This window comes from Elephantulus edwardii, unplaced genomic scaffold, assembly GCF_000299155.1.
Source record: "Elephantulus edwardii isolate Elephantulus edwardi_28Jun2011 unplaced genomic scaffold, EleEdw1.0 scaffold00089, whole genome shotgun sequence".
In the NCBI taxonomy this organism is placed as follows: Eukaryota; Metazoa; Chordata; class Mammalia; order Macroscelidea; family Macroscelididae; genus Elephantulus; species Elephantulus edwardii.
In genome coordinates, this window is record NW_006399839.1 from 9299672 (window position 1) to 9326721 (window position 27050).

A 27050-nucleotide genomic window follows, 5' to 3' on the forward strand; every position below is an offset into this window, starting at 1 on the left:
TTTTTTTTTTTTTTAGATGAGACTCTTTTGATTTCTCTTTCAGTTGGTTTTTCTTATGGTGTTTTGGGCCAAGGTTTACAAAGAAAAATTTTTCTTTAACCATTCATGCTTTTCATTCATAACCATTCATATTTTGTGCAATGACAATTATTTAATACATAGTACGTATTAAATCATTTAAGTCTATACACCATAATTTCTCTTTTCCCAAACCCTCTCTATCCTTACGATGTCATCCTTCTGGACTTCTCTGTGTCTCCTCTTTCTTTAGTGATTTTGTGATATTGATATAATGATCTTATCCATCAAACAGGCATGGAACATTATTACTCTGTACCTTTTTAGAATAACCAACCACATGAGATAAAAAAGCAGCAACAGCCCAGGGGTAAAGCTTGGAAGGTGGGAAGATGAATGGAAACAGGAAACACAAGGAGGGTGTGGGACGTATGCTGTTGCATTGTATGATAAACATGGAAAACCATTGTGTTCTCTGGAAACTTTCACTCACAATAAGGTTTTTAAATACTTCTTTTAAAAAATCCCACTAAGATATTTTAAAGAGAGAGAAATGAGACTTGCATGTGCACCTTGGAAAGCGGATGGGTGAGCGAGTCCAGATTGCAGTGGGAGGAGTATTCCAAGCAGGGGAATTGGGGTGGGGTGGAATGAGAGAGGAACAGAGAGGTAAAGGGAAAGGCGTAACCTGTTTGGAGACTTGAGACAGATGTTCTCATGAGGAATAAGAGAAAAACAAAGCTGGGGTGTAAGTGAGAATTATGTCCTGATGCATTTGGATGCCAGGCTGCTTCTACAGGCAGTAAAGACCCGTGAAAGGATTTTGTGTAGCTGAGAGACATAGTGAAAGAAGACCTTAAGATCCAGTTCCCCAGAAGAAAGTTCTTGAGAATGCCTGTTCCATGATATGTACCGTGAAAGGATTCTCTGGCCAGCCATGTGTCGGAGGTGCTGTGCATCTTATCTCTTACCTTGAACAGTTCTTAGGTGCATTTACCTACCAGAAAACAACTAAGTCCTGCATGGGGGGGGTGGGGGGACTCCCCATTTAATTCTTGTAATCACCCCTCTCTAGATAGGGATTTGAGACAAATGTTCTGTTCCTCACAACATTCTAGGGAACATAGCTAGAGAATTTCTGATTTAGAAAATTCGTGAATGATGGATATTTTTGAGAGCTCAGGGTTTCCTTCCTGGGCTACCTGCATGTTTGGTTTGTCAATGGCTTCTGTCCTTTAAAAAAGAAGAGTCCTGGCACTTGGTCCACAGGGCACAATGAATCAGGAGGAATCAGAACACAGTGTAAATACCACTCCCTATGCCTGGGATAGAGAGAGCCCGTGGCCTACCGGGTAAGGAGTTGCACCGCCAATCCAAAGGTACACTGTTCAAATCCACCAGCTGCTCCTTGGGAGGCAGATAGGCAGGCTCCTCCTGTGCCATTTACAGCCTCTGAAAACTCCCTTGAAGGTCAGGTAGGAGTGAGTTCTAATTTGATGGTCCCTAACAGTCCCTGGAGGAGATCCAGTCTCTACCCAGAATCCCTCACGAGCCACAAGTGCATAGCAAGGTGAACAGATTGTGGTTTCAACATTTATGTGTCTTGGTGACATCAGAAATTCTTCTGGACCATAGAAAATAAACCCTTTTACGAGCCTCAGTAAAAAACTTAAAGGATTGAACATACGTTTATGACCCTATAAAAGAAACTTAGCTAATTTGTGTGCTGTTTTTATTCCCTCTTTCACATCATTTGTTTTAAAATAGTGGGTCTGACAAGAAACCAAGTTATCAAACAGTGGACACAGCACTAAAAATGGATATGCACCAGGGCCCCTGGTTGGTTCTCAGTGACTAGTGTAAAAGTCGGTGGTTCAAACTCACCCAGCTACCCTAGAGAAATGGTGATCTGCTTCCATGAGGATCATAGTGAGAAAGAAAATGTGATCGCCAACAACTCAGCTGTCGTTAGGTGCTGCCGGATGGATTTTCAGTTCACAGAGACCCCATGTGGCAGTACTTGTTGTTGCTGTTACGTGTCATCGGGTCACCTACAGCTCTTGGCGACCCTATGAACAATGGCTCTGAACCGTGCCCTGTCCTGAGCCAACCTCACTGACTAACACACCTCCCCTCAATGCCACATCACTGTGTCAATCCATCTCATCCAAGGTCTTCCTTTCCTGTATTGACCCGAGCTACCTTTCCAAGTGTGATGCTGTCCTTCTTCAAGGCCTGGTCCCTCCTGGCAACATGGCCAAAATATGTGAGACACAGTTTGAAAATTCTTGCCTCCACAGAGAAATCTGGTTTCACCCTCTCCATGACAAGCTTGTAGGTTTTTGTTTTGGGTTTTGGGGGTTTTTTTACTCACATTTTGGGAGTTTATTAAGGAAATGGGGGGGAGGGGGGGAGGCAAAGGACATCATACAGTGAAAGTCCAAGTTTTAGTGAACATCCTAAAACCAAGTTATCAGCGAAACACAATTCCTAAATTAGTTCAGACAGCTTCTCAGTCAACAAATGAAGAGTCCAGGTTCAGTCCAGCAAGAAGCCTCTGCTTTTCTCAGTTGTCCATCAGGCTTTGTCGTATAGCAGTCACTTGTCAGCTCTTCCCTTAGTTATTCAGCAAGCAAAACCTTTCACTCTAGCTCCATCTCCAGGGCTCTTTCAGGCTGTGCTTTGCCACGATCTGCAGACTTGTTTATTCTCTTGGCGGTCCAGGGTATGCTCAAGACTCTTCTCCAGCACCACAGCTCAAAAGCATCCATTCTTCTCTCATCTTTCGTCATTGTCTAGCTCTCAAATGCATAGCAAGCAACTGAGAAGACCATGGCCTTGATCGGGTGCACCTTAGTCTCTAGACTGACACTGTTGCTCTTTAGCACTCTGGAGAAATCACTGGCAGCTGACTTTCTCTGAGCAACTAGTCTTCTGATTTCCTGACTGCTGGTGCCAAGGGTGTTGATTGTGGATCCAAGCAAGATGAAATTGTTAACAGCTTCAATCTTTTCTCTATCCATCATGATGCTGCAATTGGCCCAGGGGTGATGATCTTAGATGTTGGTGTAATATTATCCTAATGATGGGCAAATGGAAGAGACTTCACCTGTGATCATGTGTAGGTTTAGGAGATGATGGTTCAGCGTATTTGTATGAGCTACAGATAAACCCATGTAGATAGCAGGGACAACAGGATCCAGTGTTACCTAAACATCTGCATCATAGTCAAACACTCTGAGGTCCTGGGGTCTCAGGACCATAATCTTGGGAGAAATCAAGGGCTTAAAAAAAAAAAAAGTCAAGTGTTTAATACTTTTAATGGCATTCCTGTTCTGTGCTATATACCATTAGAAAGGCTTACTGACTCATTTTCTAAAATCAACCATTGACTATCCCGTGGCACATGTCACACAGACTCAACTAAATGGCAACTGAGTGTCAGTTCTCCTTCCCACATTCTAGTATGATTGTGCCCATTTTACAGATGAAGAAACTGAGGTCCCGAGAGGTGAAGTGCCCTTATCCGAAGTCAGGATTCAAACCCAGATCTGCCTAACTGTATATATACAGTTCCTGTAGTTATTTTGATCTGTTCCTCCCAACTCCTCAGCTGATGACAATAATACTAACAAAATAATAGCATCCTTTATCTGCGGGAGAAGGATGGGCAGTCTCTTCCTGTGTAATTTACTGCTTCTGAAAACCCACTGGAGGGTCAGCTATGGGTCAGTTCCAACTCGCTGGTACACAACAACATCCTTTAATTAGTTTCGTTCCCTCACTTTCTCTGGGGAATGCCGGTAGCATAATGGGTAAGGAGTTGCACTGCCAATCCAGAGACGCGATTCAAAGCCACCAGCTGCTCCGTGGGAGAGAGACAGGCAATCTCCTCCCGTGCAACTTCCAGCCTCTAAAAACCCAGTGGAGGGTCAACTGTGAGTTGATTCTGACGTGATCACTTTCTCTGAACATCACTTTCTCCTGTGAGGAGTCCAGGGTTAAGGTTTAACCCCATTCTATGGAAGAAGAAGCAGGTTCAGTGAGGATTCAGTAACTTGTCCAGGAAGGAAATGTTTTAAGGTCAGAATCTGAACTCAGGAGTGAGACTCCAAATGCAAGTGGCATCAGCCACACTCTTCATGTCAGTGACTCAAGCAAGACCTTTCTGTTCCCCCCTTCTGTCCCCTTTTGTCCCCCTGGCTTCCAGAATGCTGGTCTACAGTGGGCAGACCAACAGGTCAGCTCTGCTCTACGACTCCCAGCAAACTGAGAGCGTCCCCTTTGAGGGCCTTCTGAGCGACAGTAACGCCATCCGCATTGAGTTCACGTCGGACCAGGTCCAGGTGGCCTCAACCTTCAACATCCGCTTCGAGGGTGAGGGTCCCTGGGGGCCTCGCTGCCCAGAGTGGTGGAGAGGGGGTGGATACGGGCTGATGGTGGGGCTGGGCGGAGCCTGGGTGCCGAACACCTTCATTAATCAGACTTGATAATGAGAGACACGTGGCTTTGTAGTAACTCACTGCCTTATACCTTCACACACACCTCACCAAGACTGGTAAGATGAGAACTTCTAAATGAAGGAGCTGAACTCTGGAGAGCTTGAGTGACTTACCTGAGGCTGCCAGATAATAAGAAGGGAACCCTGAGGTCCAGCCCAAGTGCTTTCTAAGCTTGGCTTTACCCAGGGCGGCCTCCTCGAGTTCTCTCAAGAAGAGTGGGCAGGGTTTCTCCCACTCAGCCCCTGACCCTTGAGAAAAGGTGCTCCTGGGATTTAAGTGGGGCTTTGGGGACTTCCTGTTCTGGCTTCTCCAAGAAAAGTCACCCTTTCTCGTCGTTGATTATGGTATCAAATGGCAGAAACCATGACTCTGAGGGCCTGGGCCTGGGGAAAGCGTGTTTGATGTGGAGAAGGATTGAGACACGGTTTCTGCAGGAATAAGGAAAGGGTTCTTATTCCTATATTGGAGATGAGAAACATGAGGCCCAGAAAGATCGACTAACTGACCCAAGGACCCTCCTCAGACCTAGAACACCTGTCTCGTATTCTCGTATTGTCTTCCCTAAACAGTCAGGAAGGGACTCTGGTGGCCTAGTGGGTAAGGAGCTGTGCTGCCAGCCCAGAGGCAGCCGGTTTGAATCCCCCAGCTGCTTCACAGGTGAAAGCTGGGCAGTCTCCTCCCGTGCAATTTACAGCCTCTGAAAACCCACTGGAGGCTCAGCTAGGATGAGTTGGTTCCAGCCCGACAGCACACAACGACAGGAACACACAACCATCGGGGACACACAGCTGCTGCTGTGGGGTGCACCCTGCTGGCGCGTGACCTGCTGCCTCTTTGATCCCCCCACCCCTCCAGCTTTTGAGAAAGGCCACTGCTACGAGCCCTACATTCAGAACGGGAACTTCACCACATCCGACCCGACCTACAACATCGGCACAGTCGTGGAGTTCACCTGCGACCCCGGCCACTCTCTGGAGCAGGGCCCGGCCATCATTGAGTGCATCAACGTCCGAGACCCTTACTGGAACGACACGGAGCCGCTGTGCCGAGGTGAGCAGTCCCCAGAGACTCCCACCCCTCAGAAGAAGCTCACCACGAGGCTCTCTCTGGCTTGGTGGCATGTCACCAGCCTCTGTGACTGATTTCAGGGTTAGAATCCTCTCCGTTTCACATTGGTCTTCATCCTGCAGTCATACGCCCCAGAGTTTGCAGCTTGGAGAGCAGATCACTGTGCATTTTAGCTTCTGGTTTCCCCTCTGCTGTCTATCCTTGTGCAGCACACAACCTTTCTGACAGCACATGGCGGATCTGTTAGTCTAATTGGTAATAATAATGATAATAGTTGTTACTGAATGTGCAATAATTATGTTTTGGGCCTTTTGGCATACACATTAGCTGATTTCATTCCCGGCACAACCCTATGAGGTTTATGGTATTATTATTATTATTATTATTATTATTATTATTATTATTATTATTATTATTAATCCCATTTTAAAATGAGAAAACTGAGGCCACGAAGTGATGTGCCCAAAAAGCAAAGTGTGGTGCAGGAGCTGCAGCTGTCCATGTGCCGTTACCCATTTGAAAACACAAGCACATTGAGGAAGCATTTTGAAACTAATTGGTGATTTATCATGGCAAATTTATGATTGTTAACTCTAACAAAAATAATTTGGCTGTTTTGTGTACTTTTGTTAATTTCTTTGGTAATTTATTCATATGATATTATTAAAAGCGTGATGCCAAGTGACCGATTGGGGGGGGGGGGAAGCAAAGTGCTGGCAGTTGCCAGAGATGGGAATGGAACCCAGGTCTTTGTGTTCTCAGTGTCCGAGCCATCTGGGCAATGCCAGTGGTGCAGAGCCCTCATTTACAGGCCCCATGTCCTTGTTCTCCCCTTCCCTTCACTCGCCATGAACTGGGGGCCCCCAGTGGTGAGAGCCAGCAGGGTACCGAAGGGGAGCCCTCACACCTGGCAACCACCGCCTGGATAGAGTCTGCGTGAAATCCAAGCCTCTTCGTGGTGAAAGATTGATCCCTCTATTAAATGTGCTGGTGTAACAGAGCGGAATTTATTGGTGATTTGGCCTCTGCCATGTTGAGAATTTTCCAAAGCCGTAAACACAGTAGATTTCACGGGGCCAGGTGCCAGCTGCAGCCACCTTGTCTGCTTCCAGTTCGAGCTCAGGTCCTTCACAGCAAGGTTAACTAAAATCATGAGCGCTTACCAGGTGCCAGCGACTGCACTTGGCCAGTTTCACATCCGTGGGCTCTGTTGAGCCTCAGAGGAAGCCAAATTCCATCAGTGGTCATTTTATTCCCACTTGATAGAGGAAATCAGCAATCCTGTGGCACAGCGGTTAAGCAAACAGCTGTAACCAAAAGGTGTGTGGTTTGAATCTACCTGTGGCTTCATGGGGGAAAGAGTTGTTTCCCTATCACTCTGCGGTCACCTTATGTTGCATTTCTGACCAGCAGGAAAGTGCCGGGAGATGAAATGAATTACTTAAGACTTTATTTAGTCCAGAGGTAAGGGGATTAGTTGACTTTCCTCTCCACCTGCAGTCCACATAGCTTTTATTTGAGAGGTTTTTTTTTTATTTGAGAAGTTTTACAAGAAGAAAAGCATGTTGACTAGAGTCTCAAGATAAATGTTGTTTACTGTTTCTTATTTACCACTCTTCTTGTTTACAAGGCCGCATCCATATCCGAAGGTCAGCTGGAGAACCCAGATTTTGCATAGAAACAGCCATAAAACAGTATCCTTTTCCCTACTGTTGTTTAGATTACAGTCTAGGCACCTCCTGCCTTGGTCAGCGTAAGCCCTACAGGGAAGGTGTGGCCATCTGCTCCCATAAATACTTACTGCTTTGGAAACCAAGTAAAGCAGTTCCCTATCCTATAGAAGGGGACTATGAGTTAGAATCAGTTTGAGGACTTGTCCTATCACAGACTCTGTGTCAGAGGCAAAATTTGAACCCAAGTCCATCTAACTTGACACCACCATATCTGTTTTCGTTTATCCAGTGCAGCTTCAACAGACATGCCACAAGTGGGCAGGTTTAAGGGGAGCTCTGGTCTAGTGGCAAGGAGCTGCAACTACAATCCCAGAGGCTCACGGTTTGAATCCACCAGATACTCTGCCGGGAAAGGAGGGACAATCTCCTCCTGTACCAGTCAGATCTGATTTGATGGTACACTTACACAAAAATAATAAAAATTTTTAAAAAGTGGGCAGGTTTATCAAGGAGAAATTTATTTATTCATAGTTTAAGAGACTAGAAGTCCAAATTCAGGGTGCCAACTGTGGGGGACGGCTCTCCCTCTCTGTCTTCTCTGGAGGAAGATCCTTGTCTCATCAGCTTCTGCTTTCTAGTTAGTTGGAGAACTGACGCTCTTTTTTTTTTATCTTATGCCATCTCTGCTCTCTTCTCACTAGTTCTAACTTTTATATCTCAAAAAAGATTGACCCAGGGGAGCTCTGGTGGCCTAGTGGCAAGAAACTGCACTGCAATCTCAGAGGCTCGTGGTTCAAATCCACCAGATGCTATGCTGGAGAAGGAGGGGCAGTCTCCTCCCGAACCAGTCAGATCTGATTTGATGGCACACACACAAAACATAATAAAATAGAATTTAAAAATTAAAAAAAAAAAGGATTGACCCACCAAATGCACCCTGTGCAAATGTTGCCTCGTTAGCATAACCTTGTCAGTGAGATCATGACCTCAGGAACAGAGGTTTGGATTTACAGCACATAGTTTGGGGAGATACAGTTAAAATTGCTAACAATCTCGTCACCTCGATTCACCTCTGTCCTTGGTCCTGAAGGAGCTGCCGCCTTGAAGTCTGTCTTTGGTGCTGAAAACAGATTTGCTCAAGCTTTATTCTTGGTCTTGGAAGAACTGCTACTCAGAGACCCGATTTTGACACTCTCGGATAAAGGAGAGGGCAGGTGGCCAGCATTCAGTGAATCATTTGACACACGTGGGCTGACTGCCTGAGGTGACGGCACCTGTACACTCTGTGCAGATGTCTGACTTCACAGTGCGCGCGCACGCACACACACAAACACACGCCCCTAACCTCTATTACTCTTGGGTATTCAGACTGACCTCCTTATGAATAAACTCCGTCTGTGTCTCCTGCAGCCATGTGCGGTGGGGAACTCTCTGCAGTGGCTGGAGTCGTGCTATCTCCAAACTGGCCGGAGCCCTATGTGGAAGGTGAAGACTGTGTCTGGAAGATCCATGTGGGGGAGGAGAAACGGATCTTCTTGGATATCCAACTGTGAGTGTTTTCCGAGAAGTGGGCCCCGTGCGCCTGAAAAATCTGACTATCCAGCCAGATTAGGAGGGAAATCACTTCTCCTTTATTCTTGAAGCCGATTTAATTAGGTGCAGACTGTGTGGCAGGGACTGTGGAAAAAATTGAGGGCAGAGTGATGAAGAAAAAATACACATGCGGCGCTGGAAATTCAGCCTAATAACACAGCAGATGTTCAGTGAGGAAATTCACAAATAATTTCTAAGCAGTGCGAGGAGAGAAACATAGCATATAACGTTCTCCATTAGGGACTTGACTTTTTAAAAGTCAGAAAAGGCTTCCCTGAGACTGATGTGAAATCTGAGAGTTGAAATGAAGGAGTACGCACACACAATTAAAATTTTTTTTAAATGGTGTTGTTTTTTTAAAAATACAACAAAATGTTTAATGAGCAAATTCATCTTAGCAAATATGAAACTGCCACAGAGGGAGGGGGGGATGGGCCACAAGGTTTTAAAACAAGCGAGCAAGTTCATCGTTGTCCAAAGAGTCAATGACGAGTGAGGCCAGGAGGTGGAGGGAACTGTTACCTAATGTTCACTCCCCCTGTAGATTCAGCACTGTTAGGGTGGTAGTTCGGGTGGCCCGGCGGTAAGGAGTTGCAGTGCCAACCCAAAGGCACACGGTTCAAATCCACCCACTGCGTCACAGGGGAAAGATGGACAGTCTTCCTCCCTCCCAATGTGCTTCCTCTGAAAACACATTAGAGGATCAGCCGTGAGTTGGTTCTGACTCAGCAGTACATAACAATAATGATAGATAGATAGATAGATAGATAGATAGATAGATAGATAGATAGATAGATAGATGATAGATAGACATAACAATAACTATAGTTAGATAGATAGATAGATAATAGATAGATAGACAGGAAGAGGAGTGTGCCGTAACGGGACTCGTTATTAGCGTGAACAGCAGTCACTACTGGGGTGGGCAGGAGAGGAAGAGGCTACATCCAGTACTCCCTCCTGGGGTGGGCAGGATAGAGGAGATTCCATACAGTACTCCACACAAGTCTGGTTTCTTCCCCTGCCTGTCTCCTTTAACTAGCCCTGGCTTCCAAGTCTAATACTGAGCCTGACACTTAGCTCCTTCAGGTCCTTGGGAAATTTCCCGGGTCCTTGGAAAATAATTGCTAAAGAGAACATTAGTGAATGGGCTTGCCTGGCTTGTGTGCCTGTGTTTCCTGTACTCGGTGTGGGTCACTATCAGAGACTGTATTCAGAACTGACCTTTCTCACTGCTCAGGAGGGTGGCACTTCTCAGGGAGCTGGTCCAGATACAGTAGCAGTTTCTATAAGCCTTGTGGCTCGGATAATTTGCACGAAGAACCTTCCTTAGAAGCAAGTTATCTTCGTTGTCCAGATGACAGTGCTGAGACACCAGACAGCTGCTTGTCAGTGGTCTGTGTGAGGATTTACTGGAAGTTTAGCTCAGCTGGAGCACAGTGTAAGGGAGAGGTTACTGAAGAAAAGACCAGACAATAACTTGAGCATGCTTTTAGTCAAAGCTTCAAATAGAAAACTTGATTCTGAAGCCACTTCCTCCAGGAAGCCTTCCGTATCTCCCCATCCTCCTCAGATCAGTAGCTTCAAGTTGAACCTGATGCTTGGTGACCCTGTGTGTTGTAGAATAGAACTGTGTCCCGTGAGATTTTCAAGGCTGTAGCCTTTCAGGAACAGGTTTCCCAACCTTTCTTCCTTAGCGCCTCTAGGTGAGTTTGAACCTCCAAACTTTTGCTTAACTTTTTATCACGATCACGATGCACATGGCGTATGATCTTTGCGTATGAGCAGCCTCCAGAGATTACTCGGGAACACAGTTCGTTCTTTAGGTGAAACAGATTCCTGATTTCTTGACTCCACTTGCAAAAGATCAATCCCATGCAACCCTGGGGCAAGAGGACTCGTTCACAGCCTTCTCCTTTCCCCTTGATGGGAACCTCCCAGACAGGTGACTCTGCTCAGACAAGATTAGCCCGCATCTTCCATTGGTGCCAGGGACCTGGATGATGAAACGGAAAAGTGGGAACCCTGCTTGCCTCCCCTGTAGGCATCAAATATTCAATTAACCTTCAGCTTGACACTAAATTGAATTTTATTTCCATCGCTAAGCACGCAATGGGGCAGCCAAACTGAGTGTCTCACGCAGTTAAAGCAGAAAGACTTTCCTAAAGCCAGGCCACTGGGCTTTGCATCAGGAAGAGGGCCATTGAGGAATTAAACCTTTGCCTGTTCATCCCTGCAGTTCCAGGCATGAGCGTCAGCTGGGGGAAAAAGACCCTGGTTCCTTTCCACCATATCCCTGGCTCACTCAGGGGCCGTCATCCAACCTTTCTGTGCTTTACACTCCTTTTCTACTCTCCCAAGAGGGAGAACAAGATGAAGGAGGAGTCAGGAATTGATGAAGGAAAGGGGATACATGTCCAGTTGCCTCCACAAACAAACTAAATGTTTTGCCATGAAGCAAAAGAATCAGATAGTGCCCGGCTATCAGTGCTGAGCATTTAAATCAAGGGTGCTATTGAACTCTGATCAAAAGGGGGGAGCAATTTGAGGAACAGAATTTTACATTTTTATAGAAGCTGGACTTCCAGGAGCTACTGAGGTCTGATGGTTCCCTGAAAGTAGTACCCTAAGGAAATCTTCAAACCTTGAACTGAAACGATCCCCTGATGTCATCTTTGAACCAAACATAACAAATAGCCTAATTTTTAAAAGTGTCTGCATTAAATACAGTCTAGTGGATAAGGAGTTGTGCTGTCAACCCAAAGTTAGGCTGTTCAAATCCACCAGTTCTTCAGGGAAAAGATTTATTCCCATGCAATTTGCAGCTTCCAGAAACCTGTTGGAGGGTCCCCTATGAGTCCTTTCTGACTTGAAGGCAATGACTTTGAGTTTTTTAGTTTGGAGATTTATCTCCATGTGACGTGAGATCAAACTGACAAAAGTAACTCAAGAGGATGGGTGAGAAATTTAAGGGGCCAGTGTCAATGATGGTAAAATAATTTGGAGAAGGTTCTTAAGAAGGTCAGCCTAATTTGAAGACTGTTACCAACATCACTGAGAAATTGTTAAGATGGTATAGATCTTGTTGTGCATAGTTTCTTATACAAGTACAAATGATGAGTTGCCATCAAACTAAGATACAGACTCAAACTTGAACCTCAGGGCCTTTGCACAGCTTTTCATCACCTCCTGGGATGCTCTACTCTCAAATACCCACATAGCTTATCAGCTTGTATCCTTCTTTTAAGGACTTTTCCATCACTTCCTATGGTTCTGTGAGCTGGACAGTGAATAAGGATGCCAGGAGAAGAATTAATATCTTTTGAACTGTGAGAGAAGAAAAATTGATACCTTTGAACTGTGGTGTTGGAGATTTCTGAACATCTCATGGACTGCCAAAAGGACAAAGAAATTGTATCTTGAAGAGGGTGCAGCCAGAGGGCTCCTTAGAGACAGACAATAAAGCTTTGCCTCATATACTTTGGACATGTTGCTAGGAGAGACCGTTTCTTGGAGAGGGACATCATGCTTGAAAAAGTGGAAGGTTAGGGAACTCTAATAACCTAGTGGTAAGAAGCTGCACTGCAATCCCAAAGGTACACAGTTTGAGTCCACCAGATGCTCTGCTGGAGAAGGAGGGGCAATCTCCTCCTATACCAGTCAGATCTGATTTGATGGTACACATACAAAAAATAATTTTAAAAAGACAATAAAAAATCTTTAAAAAAAAAGTGGAAGCTTGCTGAAAGAGAGGAAGACCCTCAACCAGATGGAGTGACATCGTAACTTCAGCAATAGGCTCAAGCAGGTCAGAGACATTGAGGATGGTGCAAGATGGGACCAGCTTCATACCTGTAGTTCATAGGGTCACTATGAGTCATACTCAACACACCTAACAACAACACACCCTTGAGGTCTCTTAGCTTCCCTGTCTCCCCTCTCTCACCTTTAATTTCTCCCTTGCATTTGCCACTGACTTGCTACCTGTAATTGTATTGGTTGAAGGATACCGTGAATGTCACCTTCATGACAATAGAGAGATTGCCATTACTTTCCATTTGATTCACTACTCTCTTCCCTGCGTGTGGGAACTCTGGTGGCCTAGTGACCAGAAGCTGCGCTGCAATCCCAAAGACCCATGGTTCAAATCCGCTAGCTGCTCTGCAGGAGGAGGATGGGCAGTCTCCTTCTGTGTGATTAACCACCTCTGAAAACCCACCAGAGGGTCAGCTGTGGGGCGGTTCCGTACACAACAACAACAACAACAAGACTCCCTGCATGCAGAGTACCCAGATCAACAAGGACAGTCCACCAACAGTGTTCATGAATATAATAAGTGAAATCAAGACAGCTCGTCAAGAAGCTTCAAAACTGGAATCTCAAAACAAAATCCACATTCAGCTGGCGCAGTGCACAAGGAAGAAGAGGGATCAGAAAACACTGCGATGATTCTCCAGTGCCGTCACCTCCCTTTGTCCGTAACATGCCAAGCAAATGGAACTAGTGAAAAACAATGATTTGACCAGCAAGTGTCGGTATTTAACAGATTTGTCCTAGAGAGGGTGAGACCAGGCTGCTCCTTGGAGGAAAAGATTCTGAAGCTTTGTCTGACCTACTTTGGACATGTTGTAAGGAGGGACCAGTCCTTGAAGAGAGATGTCATGCCTGGAAGGGTGGAGGGACAGAGCAGGAGAGGAAGACCCTCGATGAGATGGACTGACTCAGTGACTGGGGTAATGGGAATGGGTAATCCATGTGTCAGAGACAACAAGATTGGCACAGGATAGAGCAAAGTTTAGGGCTGTTGTACATAGGGTCGCTTGACTCAACGGCACATAATAACAAGAACAGAAAGGGTCAAGTAAAGAAACAGGCCACCACATGTCACACTCCGATGGTTTGTGGGTTGCTGTGATGCTGGAGTCTTTGCCATCAATATTTTAAATACCTGTGGCGGACAGGTTTCAGTGGTGCTTTTAGACCAAAGTAGGTTAGGAAGAAAGGCATGGTGGTCGACTTCTGGAAATTAGCCAGTGAAAACATCGTGGATGTAGTGTGAAGGGTTTATCGTTCAAAATGACGTTTCTAGTCCTTGACTTTGACTTTGTCGCATGGATGGGTGGGATCATACAAATACGGTGCGTTGATCTATCCACAAGGGGATTGGCTGGTGCCACCATAGGTTTCAGTCAAGTGGCTTCAGCAGCAGAAATTAGGAATCTCAACACTAAGAAGGAAGAGGAAATAGCATGCCTCCTTTGGAGCCAGAGATTCCTACCCTAGTCAGACCTACAAAAGACCTACACAAGAGCAGTAGCAGCTTCAGCAGAGAACTAGAGACTGACCAGAGGCAGAGCTGACTCGGGACTGCTGCTCCAGGGAACCAGAGCCAGAGGCCTTCACCCACGCTTGCTGGAGGACTGAGGGAAGACACCGTAACTGGCAGGACTAAGGGAGCTCTGTAACACCGACCTAAGCCCTGAGGCTGGAGGGCAAAGGGCTTGTGCCCACGCTTAATAAACCATGGGGGCTGAAGGATTGAGTCCTATTCCCAGCCTCAATTACAGCCTGTTAATTTCCCTAATAAACCCCAGGTAAGCATGAATATGGTTTGATAAAGTCTGTGTAGTCATTCCAGCAGATTTTGGACCCAGTAGAGCAGGAAGAGTGGTGTTGAAATGAGTAGAAGTCGTTGCAGGAGCATGAGAGGCTGTGTCTAACCTTATAGGAATTAGTTTTGTGCTGTGGATGTTGTTGATGGGGACAGTTCCCCTTTGTGGAATTAGTAGAAGTCAGACTCGGCCATCCGCACACAGCCTTTCAGAGTGGATCACACCAGAGTTGTCAAAAATCACTTGTTCTGGACACAACTTCAAAGGGGATCTGGCGTGTCGGTAAAAGAGACCCAGCCTAGAAGAGGTCATCATGTTTGGTGAAGTAGAAAGGAGACTTTCAGTGAGATGGCTTGAGACAGTGAACACGAACCTCCTGGGCATTGCAAGCCACATTGTATTGTTTAGAAGGTTGACATTAATCAAAATGAACTACTGGAGTTGATAAGAACAAAATAACAGTAATAAGACCTTCATAGAAGTCTACCAGAGTCATAAGATCACATGATTTTACCATCACAAACCTGAGAATCAGAACCTAGAGTAGAAGGACTTCTGAGGTCCTCTGGTCTTTGGCTTAAGTGATGGAGTTTGGGGACCAAGTCGAGTAGATTTTGGAGAAGCCACACTGCTGTTCAGAGCAGCTGTGCACCAGATGCCAAACCCCAGGAAAGGTGCTAGTGGAACCACAAGTGGGCCCTAAGAACAAGCAAAGAGGACATTTTCATCCCACCTCCTACCACGTGACAAGTAACCTGCATTCCTCCCCCTTCCCCCCTCAACCCCCGGGTCTTAGCACTGGTGTTGTTTGGTGGCGTTAAAGTTTCTCCACCTCTTATCAACTCTTTGGAAACAAAAATAAATACTTCCCAGCCCCCCGTCAGTCCCACAATCATTGCAATGCGTAAGCCCCTTGCTGAAAATACTATGTGCTCAGTGGCCTGCCACGCCACCAGACACAGTGTCCTTTTCCCAGAGACTGGTCCCTCCAGATACCGGTGGCATCAGTGGAAAGGGACAGCTGAGTGGCAACAAGACCAAGCAGGGGCCTTGAAGGACTCATTAAAAGAGTCTGGATGCCTCCAAATTGGGCAGCAGGGAAAAGGTGTTAAGAAGCTGAAGGGATTAGAGCTTTTGCAGAAAGGAGCTGGGCTTCCCGGCCATCAGCCCCAGGCTCTCTCCGGAAAACTCTCTGGCACCCCACTTGGCAGAGTGGCATCTAAGCCTGGCACCTCCTCCCTCCCACTGAAGGATTCAAAATAGCATCTCCCCAGCCAGGGTTACGTGAGGCCCAAGAGCTGCTGAGTTTAATTTATCTTGCTTGGTTTCCACTGACAGTTTTAGTAAACCAATTTGAGCTTGATAGGAAAAATAATTCCATCTGCGAGGCCCCTCAGCATTGCTTAAGTGGTTGCAATTGTTATTTATCACAGCAATGAAGGCAGGGGGGCGTGCACACTGCAGGCTGAGTCGCACGCGTGGCCTGAACGAGTGTTTGCTGAGTCACAGGGACCAGAGAGAAGTCACAGATGCTGGACGAGAGCGGGACACGCCGTTCCTTCTCATCTGCTGTGCAGCACTGGTCTCTAGTCACCATTTATTAAGGGCCACCAACTATGTGCTGTAAAGGAAGCCCTAATGGCTTAGGTGTAAGGAGTTTCGCTGCCAACCCAAAAGTACACAGTTCAAATCCACCAGCTCCACGGAAGAGGGTCACTGATAGCCTAGTGGATAAGGAGGTGTGCTGCCAACCCAGAGGCATGCAGTTCAAACCCAACAGCTGCTCCACAAGAGAAAGAGGGGGACACTCTCTTCCCTTGCAATTTACAGCCTCAAAACTCACTGGAGGGTCGGCTGTGAGTCGATTCTGGCTCAACGGCTCACAGTAACAACAAAGGGCACTTTCAGGGAGTTCTGGTGGTATAGTCAGGCCATAGACTTTCTGATGGTTTAAACCCCTAGCGGCTCCAATGGAGAAAGAGGGGGCAGTTGTCTCCCCTACGTTTTATGGCCTCAGAAACCCAGTGCAGGGCCAGCTGTGAGTTGATTCTGGATCCATGGCTATGAGGTGTGCAATCAGGCGATTTCATGACCTCAAACCAAAAGGGCAGTTGTTCTAGTCCACCAGGCGGACACTCTGCTCAGGTAAAGAGTTTTACATGAAAACTGCTGTAAGGCCAATGTCCATCAGAACTGGCCCTGCAGCAGTGAACTTGACCATGATTTTAGGTGCTTTGCCTGCTCAAACTGTATACTTAGCAACTAACAGAAGAAGCTAGGCTATAAAAGGAACAGCACGGCATCAAGATGGGACAAAGACTTAAGAAGAACTTGCGTTATGCGGATGGCATGACCTTTCTTGCAGAAAGCAAAGACTTGAAGCACTTCCTAATTAAGCTTGAAGACTTTAAGCTTCACTGTGGATTATACTTCATCATAAAGAAAACAAAAAAGAACAATTTGACCATTGAATGCCGTCATAATAAGTGAGAACAGGATTGACGTTGTCAAGGGATCCACAGTCAACACCCAGTGAACTAGCAATCGGTAAATCAAAGGACTCTTAATTATTAGCTCTAACTGATGTAAAAAAAATTACAATAATAAAGGGCATTTTGCATTGGACAAGTGTCTTTAAAAGTGCTGAAGAGCAAGGCTGTCACTGTGAGAAATAAGGTGTGCCTGATCAGAGCCATGGTATGGCTTCACATGTATGTGCAAGTTACAGAATGACTGAGGAAGACCATAGAAGTGATGTCTGTAAATTGTAATATTGTTGTTGATTGCTGTCAAGTCGAGCACAACTGCTAGGGACCAAAGACCTGAAGCCTTTCTATAACTATCATTATGTAGCAAAGTTCATAGAGTTCCCAGAGGCATGTTGTTTAGAAAGTGGCTGCCACCCTGCTTCCAAAATTATCATTGTGATGTGGAATATTAAATATGTCATGAACTTCCAGAAAAACTGAAACATATCTGCCTTGGAAGAAGTGCAACTAGAATGCTCCTTAGGAATGAGGATGGTAGAGGTGCATGGTTCGAATCCACCACATGCTCTGCTGGAGAAGGAGGGGCAATCTCCTCCTGTACCAGTCAGATCCGATTTGATGGTGGTCCCAGTGGTTGTTATGTGCCATCGAATTGCTTGCAGCTCATAGCAACCCTATGTACAACAGCCCTAAACCCTGCTCTGTCCTGTGCCAGTCACACTGTCTCTGACACACCCATCCTGATTACCCCAGTCACTGAATCAATCTACCTCATAGAGGGCCTTTCCCTCCTGCGCTGTCCCTCCACCCTCCCAAGCATGTTGTCCCTCTCCAAGGACCTGTCCCTCCTTACAACATGTCCAAAGTATGTTAGACGGAGCCTCAGAATCCTTGCCTCCAAGGAGCATTCCAGTTTAACCCTCTCCAGGATGAACCTGTTTGTTTTCTTAGAAGTCCATGGTACACTCAGTACTCTTCTCCAGCACCACAGCTTAGAGGCATCAATGATGGTACACACACAAAAAAATTTTTTTAAAAGTTAAAGGAATGAGGATGTTGAGGCATGATTTTGGGCCAGTTCCTACAGAAGGGACATTTGAGTGTTGCTGCGATGCCTTACGGATTTCAGTGGAGTTGCCAAGCTAAAATAGACTAGGAAGGAAGGCCTGGCAAGCCGTTTCTGAACATCAGCGAGTGACAATTCTTTCAGTCACAGTTGGGTCCAGTCCCATTGAGCATGGGGTCAGCAGGAGCTGGGGCTGACACAGTGACAGCTAAAGCAAAGACAGTGGCGATGAGCCAGTCCTGATAACCTGAGAGTCCTGCTGTAGGTTCCTGACATCATGAGAGGTCGGGGGACAGTAGTGCTGAGGGCCATATGGCCGGCCAGTTGGACAGACGAGCGTCAGGAGCAGACAGACCAGTTAAGGGCAGAGCCCACGCCACCAGCGCCTCAAAGCCCTGCCTCACAGGTGCAGCTGCCTGGGTCTTGAGGACATCAGACCCCAGATTCAGAACAAGCGAGGACTGGTCTGTGGTTTGGAGGAATCAGGGAGTGAGGCAGAGCCCCACCCTCTGTGCCTGGGGAGAACTCAGTCAGCCCTCCAGGATTAAAGGATTCTAGGGGCTTTTTTGTGGAGAAGCATCTCCACACGGCGCGCGGGGCTGATGCTCTGGTGACAGCCAGGGTGAGCTCCTGGAGAGATTTTCTGGGAGCTCAGAGAAGCCACAGCAGGGGTGTGAGGATCTGTGTCACAGTGGGAAGTCAGGGTGACAGGACACAGCCCAGCAGCTGTCACACCCCCTGGGAAGAGCCACCAAGTGCTCCTCCAGCAACGCAGAGATGCTGGTTCCACTTCTTTCTGCACACGGGTGTGTACATCACCCCCACATATGCCACTCACCCCGCCCACACGGAGCACACCACACAGAAAACACACCACACAGGCACTATTCACTATGCCATGCACCCACAGACACACACGCCACACAGCAGACTCACACATGAAAACACGCACACCACAGACACACACGCCACACAGACACTATACACCATGCCATGCACACCACAGACGCACACCCACACAGACACTATACACCATGCCATGCACACCACAGACGCACACCCACACAGACACTATACACTATGCCATGCACACCACAGAAGCACATGCCACACGTAGACTCACACATGAAAACACACCACACAGACACTATACACTATGCCATGCACACCACAGACGCACACCCACACAGACACTATACACTATGCCATGCACACCACAGACGCACACGCCACACAGTAGACTCACACATGAAAACACACCACACAGACACTATACACTATGCCATGCACACCACAGACGCACACCCACACAGACAGTATACACCATGCCATGCACACCACAGACGCACACCCACACAGAGCGCACATCAAAACACACCACACAGATACTGTACACTATAATGCACACCACAGAGCACACCCACACGGAGCACACATGAAAACACACCACACAGACACGATAACAGTATGCCATGCATACCACAGACACACACCACACAGCACACCCCCATAGAGCACACATGAAAACTCACCACACAGACACTATACACCATGCCGTGCACACCACAGACACACACACATGCTATGTCACAACCACACATACCACACATCAAAACACACCACACGATACCATGTACCATACAGCACACATCACACCCTACAGCCATCACACACTCCACACATACCACATCATGCACCACATACAGCACAGCACATACACTGCACACACTGCAGAACATCACACACGACACCCCACATCACACACCTAGGCATGTACAACACATGCTACGCACACATCACACAACTACAACACCACACGTACCACACCATCCATACATCACACATACACACATCACGCCACATCGTCATACACCACACACCCCAGCCACATACAGTGACCCCAGGTACTGGCTCTGTAGCGTTAAGCATCACACCACACAGGAAGCAGTCGCTGCTGGGCTGAAGGCATCAGCGTGGCGCAGGGGTTTCAAAGAGTCAGGTGCACTGGCCATTAAAGACGCAGAACTGGACAGGGACCACCCGGGGGGCGGGCTGAGAGCTGGGCTCTTCCCTAGTGGGCTCATTTTTGCCACGTCCACATCCAGTTCCGTTGGCAGCCTTTCCTCTTTGTCCTTCTTCATTTTCACCGGCTTCTGCTGAGCATAATCACGTCCGTGAAATTAGATGTTTGCTGAGCAGACCATATATTTATGTATTGTCCTAAATGTATGTATATCGTGTTTAATCACACTTAAATAAACATGCAGCCATTAAACATTTACAAATGCGCTTGTTCACTGGAAATCATCTTGCAGACATCCGTCGGGAACACCTTTTAAAGACAGAATTTCTCAGCAAGGCTGGGACAGACGCAAACACTGCTTAGAAGAGAATAAGCATTTGAGGGTGGTTCGTTAACTCATATCTTTTCATGCTTTCTGTGGAAAATTAATTGCAGCTCAGCTCTGGTAATACAGTCCATACGGAGATGTGCTTACCCAAAGCTGATGTCTCTCTGAGGGTTTGAATCCACCAGCAGCTGTGCAGTTTACAGCCTCAGATACCCAATGGAGGGTCAGCTATGAGTCGATTCTGACTCGAAGGCAGTGAGTTTGAGTATGTTTGGAGCAGCTGTTAAAAAACCATCACCCACGGTTATGGCTTGTTATTCACAATAGCAAAGAGATGGAAACAGTCCAAGTGCCCATCAGCAAACAAATGGGTAGGAAAACTATGGTATATTCACATAATGGAATACTACACAGCACTGACAAAATAATGAGCTCATAAAAACATTACACTGGAGGACATTATGCTGAGTGAAATGTCTCAGTCCCGAGAGGACAAATACTGCATACCACCACTGTTATGAAGCAGGGCTGACATGAGGAGTTGGGAGGAGGATAGGACAAGAGTGGATAGATAATGAACACTGCATTGGAACTGGTGGAGGAAAGAACTGTTTAAAAGGATTATATGATTAGGCATAATATGTAAGACAACAGTCCAGCAAAAGAGGTACATTGCAAAGTGGACTTGGGAGGAAGAGAGGTGGGAGAAGGGAAGAAATTGTGCAATAATGAATGAATGTTAAAAAAAGAAGAAAAAATGAACTAAGGGAGGGAAAAGGGAGGAAAATGTGCAAAAGTGCATGAAAATCCAACTTTTTCTGTGAACTTTCATGAAAATCACAGTTCAAATAAAACTTTTTTATTCTTTAAAAAACAAAACCCATCATCCAACACCAGCCCGCACACCCACTCTCCTGATTGGTTGTGTCGGGGTACCCGCCATGTTTAGGCATACACTACCCTCTACTGGCCAGGAGCAGAATTCTTTAGAAAAAAGAAACAAACCCAAAACTCAAGTTCATGGCCATACGTCTGAACCAACTCATCACTGACCCTCCATTGGTTTTCTGAGACTGTAAATCTCCTGGGAGGTGATTGCCCAACTTTCTCCCACAGAGCAGCTGGTGGATTTGCACCTCCAAAGGTTGCAGTACAACCCCCTGTAGACAATGTCACTAGGGCTCCCTGAATTCTTAAGAAGAATTTGCTGATCGGTGTTAGATTGAATTTGAATTCTATCCGCAGTACTTGAGTTCTCTAGACCCCAGTGAAATCAATAATGAGGATCCCTCAGGCTGTTTTTATCCTGTTTGAAGAGGTAATGTATTTCCGTGATTCAAAATTCCAAAGTACAAAAGGATATGTTCTGTGGAAATTAAGTCTCCCACCCTCCCCCGGCCTCCTCCCACCTCCACCCCCACCGCCACCCGCAGGCAGTCACAGGTAGCAGCTTCTCATGTATCCGTCCCAGATTCTGTTAAAATGTGTCCGAATCTTCCAGAAATTCCTTATCTACCCGGAGCAAAGCCATTCAGACTGAGAAACAAGTTTCACACTGATTTTTATGCCATGCTCTGTGGTGCTTTCTAGATAAGAACACACACACCAAAAAAATTAAGATTCATTAAAGTGTTGATCAACAGTGTACACTTACAGAGAACAACCAGAAATACAAACTGGGTTTAGAAGAGGTTGCTTGCGGCGCTAGGGACATTATCGCCAATGTCAGATGGATCTTGGCAGAAAAAGAGCATCATAGAAATGCGTATCTGTTTCATTAACTGTGCAAAGGCATTTAACAATAAATTGTGGCTAACCTTTAAGGAGAAAAGGAATCCCAGAACACTTGATTGTACTTAGGTGAAACTTTAAGATTGTACTTATGTGAAACTTAAACTCAGAATAAGAAGCAGTCCTCAGAAGAGAACTGGGAAAGACTTCATGGCTCAAAATCGGTAAAGGAATGAGTCAGGTATGCGTCCTATCTCCATACTTTTTCAATCTATATGCAGAACAGATCATTGGACAGGCTAGGCTTTAGGAGGAGGAGGAATGTGGCTTCAGGATTGGAGGGAGACTCATCAACAATCTACGTTATGCAGATGACACAGCCTTGCTTGGTGAAACTGAAGAAGACCAGAAGTTGTTGCTGCAGAAGGTCAAGGACTGTAGTCTTCAATATGGATTGAAGCTTACCATCAAGAAGACAAAGACTGTCACCTGAGGGCCAGCGGACAGCACCGTGATAGATGGAGAAGAGATTGAGGTTCTTAACAGTTACAGCTTGCTCGACTCCACAGTCAACAATCTTGGCACCAGCAGCCAGAAAATTAAAAGATGATTTGCTTTGGGGACCTTGCCAGAGTACTAAAGAGCAACAGTGTCAGTCTGGGGACTAAGGTGCACCTGATTCAGGCCATAGTCTTTGCATTTGCTTGCTATGCATCAGTTGTTGGACAATGACTAGGGATGATAGAAGAATTGATGCCTTTGAGCTGTGGTGCTGGAGAAGAGTATTAAATACCCTGTAGACTGCTAGGAGAACAAACAGGTTTGTCCTAGAGAGAGTGAAATCAGACTGCTCCTTGGAGGCAAGGAGTCTGAAGCTCCATCTGACATACTTTGCACATGTTGCAAGGAGGGACCGGTCTTTGGAGAGGGACATCATGCTTGGGAAGGTGGAGGGACAGCACAGGAGAGGAAGACCCTCAATGAGATGGATTGACTCAGTGACTAGGGTAGTGGGGGTTGTAGGTGTGTCAGGGACGATGATGTTGGCATGGGATAGAGCAGAGTTCAGAGCTGTTGTACATAGGGTTACTATGAGTTGCAAGCGACTTGATGGCACTTAACTCCATGATATATTACTTACTATGCCCCCCCCCCAGAGCTTGTCACAATGACGGGCTTAAGCTCAGCAAAGATTGAGAGTGGTGCAGAATGCAGAATCGGGCAGAGTAATTTTCTTTTGTGCATAGGTTCATCATGAGTCCAGGTTGCCTCGATGATCCCTAAGAAATATTTCTATAGGTCAGAAGCTGGCATTAGCCCAGGATGTCCACTGTCAAATAAACTCTTAGCAGTTTCTCATATCCTAACACTTGATGAGCACCTAACAGTGGGCAATGGAGAGTAGTGATCCTTCAATTTCTACTGTTTAGGATTGAGAGGTTACAGTCATAGTCTGGTTGGAAATTGGAAGAGGTAAGGTAGAGCCCAGGGGCTCCTTCCTGAAGTTGTGTCTGTAAATCAAGACCAGCTTGTGTGTAGACAGGAGGTTTGTCAGAAAGAGGTGCTGCATTGGGGAAAATCTGATGTTCAAGAACACCACAAAGTTCTAAAGAGCAACAGTATCACATTAAAGATTAAGGTGTGCCTGATCCAAGCCACGGTCTTTTCAGTTACTTCTTCTGTTTGTGAAAATCAGGCAGTGATTGAGGATGACAAGAGAAGAATCAGCACCTATGAATTGTGTGTTGGAGACGTATATTGAGTATCCCATGGACTGACAGAAAAATAGACCTCCTTGGAGGAAGGGCAACCAGGATGCTCCCTGGAGGCAAGGATGATGAAACTTTGTCTCACACGCTTCGGGCATGTTGTCAGGAGGGGCCTTAGAAAAGACATCATGCTGGGAAAGATGTTATGTGCCATCGAGTCGTTTGTGACTCATAGCGACCCTATGTACAACAGCCCTAAACTCTCCTCTATCCTGTGCCAATCGCACTGCCTCTGACACACCCATCCCGATTACCCCAGTCACTGAATCAATCCACCTCAAAGAGGGTCTTCCCCTCCTGCGCTGTCCCTCCACCCTCCCAAGCATGATGTCCCTCTCCAAGGACCTGTCCCTCGTTGCAACACGCCCAGAGTATGTCAGGCGAAGCCCCAAAATCCTTGCCTCCAAGGAGTAGTTTGGTTTAACCCTCTCCAGGATGAATCTGTTTGTTTTCTTGGCAGTCGATGGTGTATTCAATACTCTTCTCCAGCACCACAGCTCAAAGGCATCAATTCTCCTTCTGTCCTCCCTAATCATTGTCCAACTCTCTGATGCATCACAAGTGATTGCAAAGACCATGGCCTGTATCAGATGCACCTTAGTCTCCAGAGACATACCATTGCTCTTGAGTACTTTAGAGAGGTCCCTAACAGCAGACTTTCCCACCGCAATACGTTTTTTTATTTCCTGGCTGCTGGTGCCAAGAGTGTTGACCGTGGAGCCGAGCAAACTGAAGCTGTGAACAATCTCAATCTCTTCACCATCCATCCTGATGCTACCAATTGGTCCAGTGGTGAGAATCTTTGTCTTCTTGACATTGAGCCTCAGTCCATTCTGAAGGCTGCAGTCCTTGACCCTCTGCAGCAAGTGCCTGAGGTCCTCCTCGGTTTCAGCAAGCAGGGTTGTGTCATCTGCATAACGCAGATTGTCAATAGATCTTCCACCAATCCTGGGAAAGATAGAGTCAGAGAAAACGAGGAAGGCCCTCAACGAGAAGGAGTGGCACGGTGACTGTAAATGGATTCGCTGCCATCCCCTGCTTCGGACCCCTCTCTGTGTCCTCATCCCAGGTGGGATGATGTTCAGACGACTGACTCCTGACAACTCCGTGAGTCATAGTAGAACTGTAATTGCCAGGCCTTTCTTCCTGGGAGCCTCTGGATGGATTCAGATCGCCGCCTTTTTTTAGCAAGCTCTTGAGAAAGCCTCCTTCCCGAACATGCTATCTCCCAGTCCTCAAACTTTGCCTTTCCCCTCCTCACAGCACTTCCCTTCTCATCTGCCTCAAGTTCCCCTAGCTTGAGGATTCTGAGCAAACATCACCTCCTCCAGGGAGGCTTCCCTGATGCACCCAGTCTTGCATTCAGCATCCCCCTGTGTTCCTGTGTTGCTCCTATTTCCTGCCACAAGCCCTGGTTTGTTGTTGTAAGGTGCTCTAGAGACAATTCTGGACCATTCTTGAAGCTGAGAACCCCTTCTGCTGGGACATAACTCTTTCGGTTTGAGACCCTTCTGGAGCTGGGATTTGTGGACCCTCTATGCCGTGACCATGTGATTTCTCCCGTGTTGTCTTCTTAGGAGCGCATTTCAGTGCCGGCTCATCGTTGTTGTCAGGTGCCGTTGAGTCAACCATCACTCATAGCTGTGTAGTCTCCTGTGAACAGCACATCTGAGCGTGGCTTTACCTGGCGCCGTCTCCACAATCTCCAACCTGCTCCAGCCCATTGGTGCAGTCGCCGTGTCAGTCCACCTCTTTCACTCACTGTCCACCTTTCCCAACATGATGCCTTTTTCAGAGGTTTGGCCCCGGCTGACAATATGCCCACAGTATGTAAGACCAAATTCCACCCTCACAGCCTCAGAGGAGCACCCTGGCTGCCTTTCCTCCGAGACGGATTCGTTTGTACTTTTGTCAGCCCGTGGGATTGATATTCAGTCCTCTGCCAGCACCAGGTGTTCAAACAGTAGGAAGAAGGAGACGAGAGTAGAAAGAAGAGAGAATGGCAGAAAGGGAAAATCATTTGCATCAATACCTGTCCATGGCCTCTGCAACCAAATTTAGTAGTCTTTCAGCCAGAGATCAAGTTCATTAGCAAGGCCATGAGATCCTGGGTCCCGTCAGATCCTGTGCTTTCCCAATTACTAACTGCCTGCTCGAGTCCAAATATTTAATGTCAAGGTATTTCCTTGCATTCTGAGTCGTGAAAACGTGTCATCCTTTGAACACCGAGAATAAAACACTGACGGGTTCAAGCATGTTTGATGAGTAAGGTTCCTCCCTCGCCCACACTCCCCTCCCACCCCTTCAGGATAATGGATAAGTCAGCTGATTCTGATGGAGCTTTCCGCAGGATAACTCTTCTCAGGTGCCGTCCGGTCAGCTGGGACTCACAGCGATCCCGTGCACAACAGAGCAAAGCGTTGCTCAGTCCTGGGCCGTGTCAACAGGGATCTAAGCCCATTGTTAACAGCCACTGTATCGTTCTATCTCCTTGAGCGACTTCCTCTTTTTGGCTCACCCTCAAACATGATGTCCTTCCCGGTAACATATCAAGAGTAAATGTGAGGGACACTTTTGCCATCCTCACTTCTCAGGAGCATTTCCTGGGACATTTAGGATTAACCCACACGTAATCATTAGCAATCATCCACCAAAGTTTGCATAAAAGAAGAAAGTGCTGTGTTGTGTTCCGAGTATATAACCCAGTGCCCACGTTTAACTGCTGTGCACACGCAATGGTTGTTTATGACGGAATATGCAACGAATTGCCTCCATGAACAACTGGATGACCCCTGACCTCCATTAGTGAATGTTTTGATCAAAGAGTCAAATTAGGAGATTCCTGATCAAAAGGGGGGAGAAATACAGAACAGAATTTCAAATGCTCATGCTTTTTGGAGCCATGGGAGATGGTTGATGCCTGGAACCTTTGTCCTGAAATAATCTTTCAACTTAAACCCAAAATATCCCTTAGAGTCTTTTAGAAAGCTATCAATAGTTTAAGTTGTAAAGAGTATCATGGGGGAGCTCTGGTGGCCTAGTGGCAAGAAGCTGCACTGCAATCCCAGAGGAACACGGTTCGAATCCACCAGATGCTCTGCCGGAGAAGGAGGTGCAATATCCTCCTGTACCAGTCAGATCTGATTTGATGGTACACGCACACAAAAATAATAAAAAA

At 46.6% G+C, this 27050-nt stretch overlaps 1 protein-coding gene across 1 annotated transcript in view; it reads left to right on the forward strand.

The window, feature by feature from the left end:
• The window catches only part of SEZ6L (seizure related 6 homolog (mouse)-like), a 93688-nt gene that overhangs the window by 25031 nt on the left and 41607 nt on the right, over positions 1 to 27050 (forward strand). Inside the window, exons 6-8 of the mRNA XM_006890515.1 lie at positions 4229 to 4395; positions 5376 to 5570; positions 8672 to 8810. Of these exons, the coding sequence (XP_006890577.1) occupies positions 4229 to 4395; positions 5376 to 5570; positions 8672 to 8810 (501 nt within the window). The remainder of the gene's footprint in view (positions 1 to 4228; positions 4396 to 5375; positions 5571 to 8671; positions 8811 to 27050) is intronic.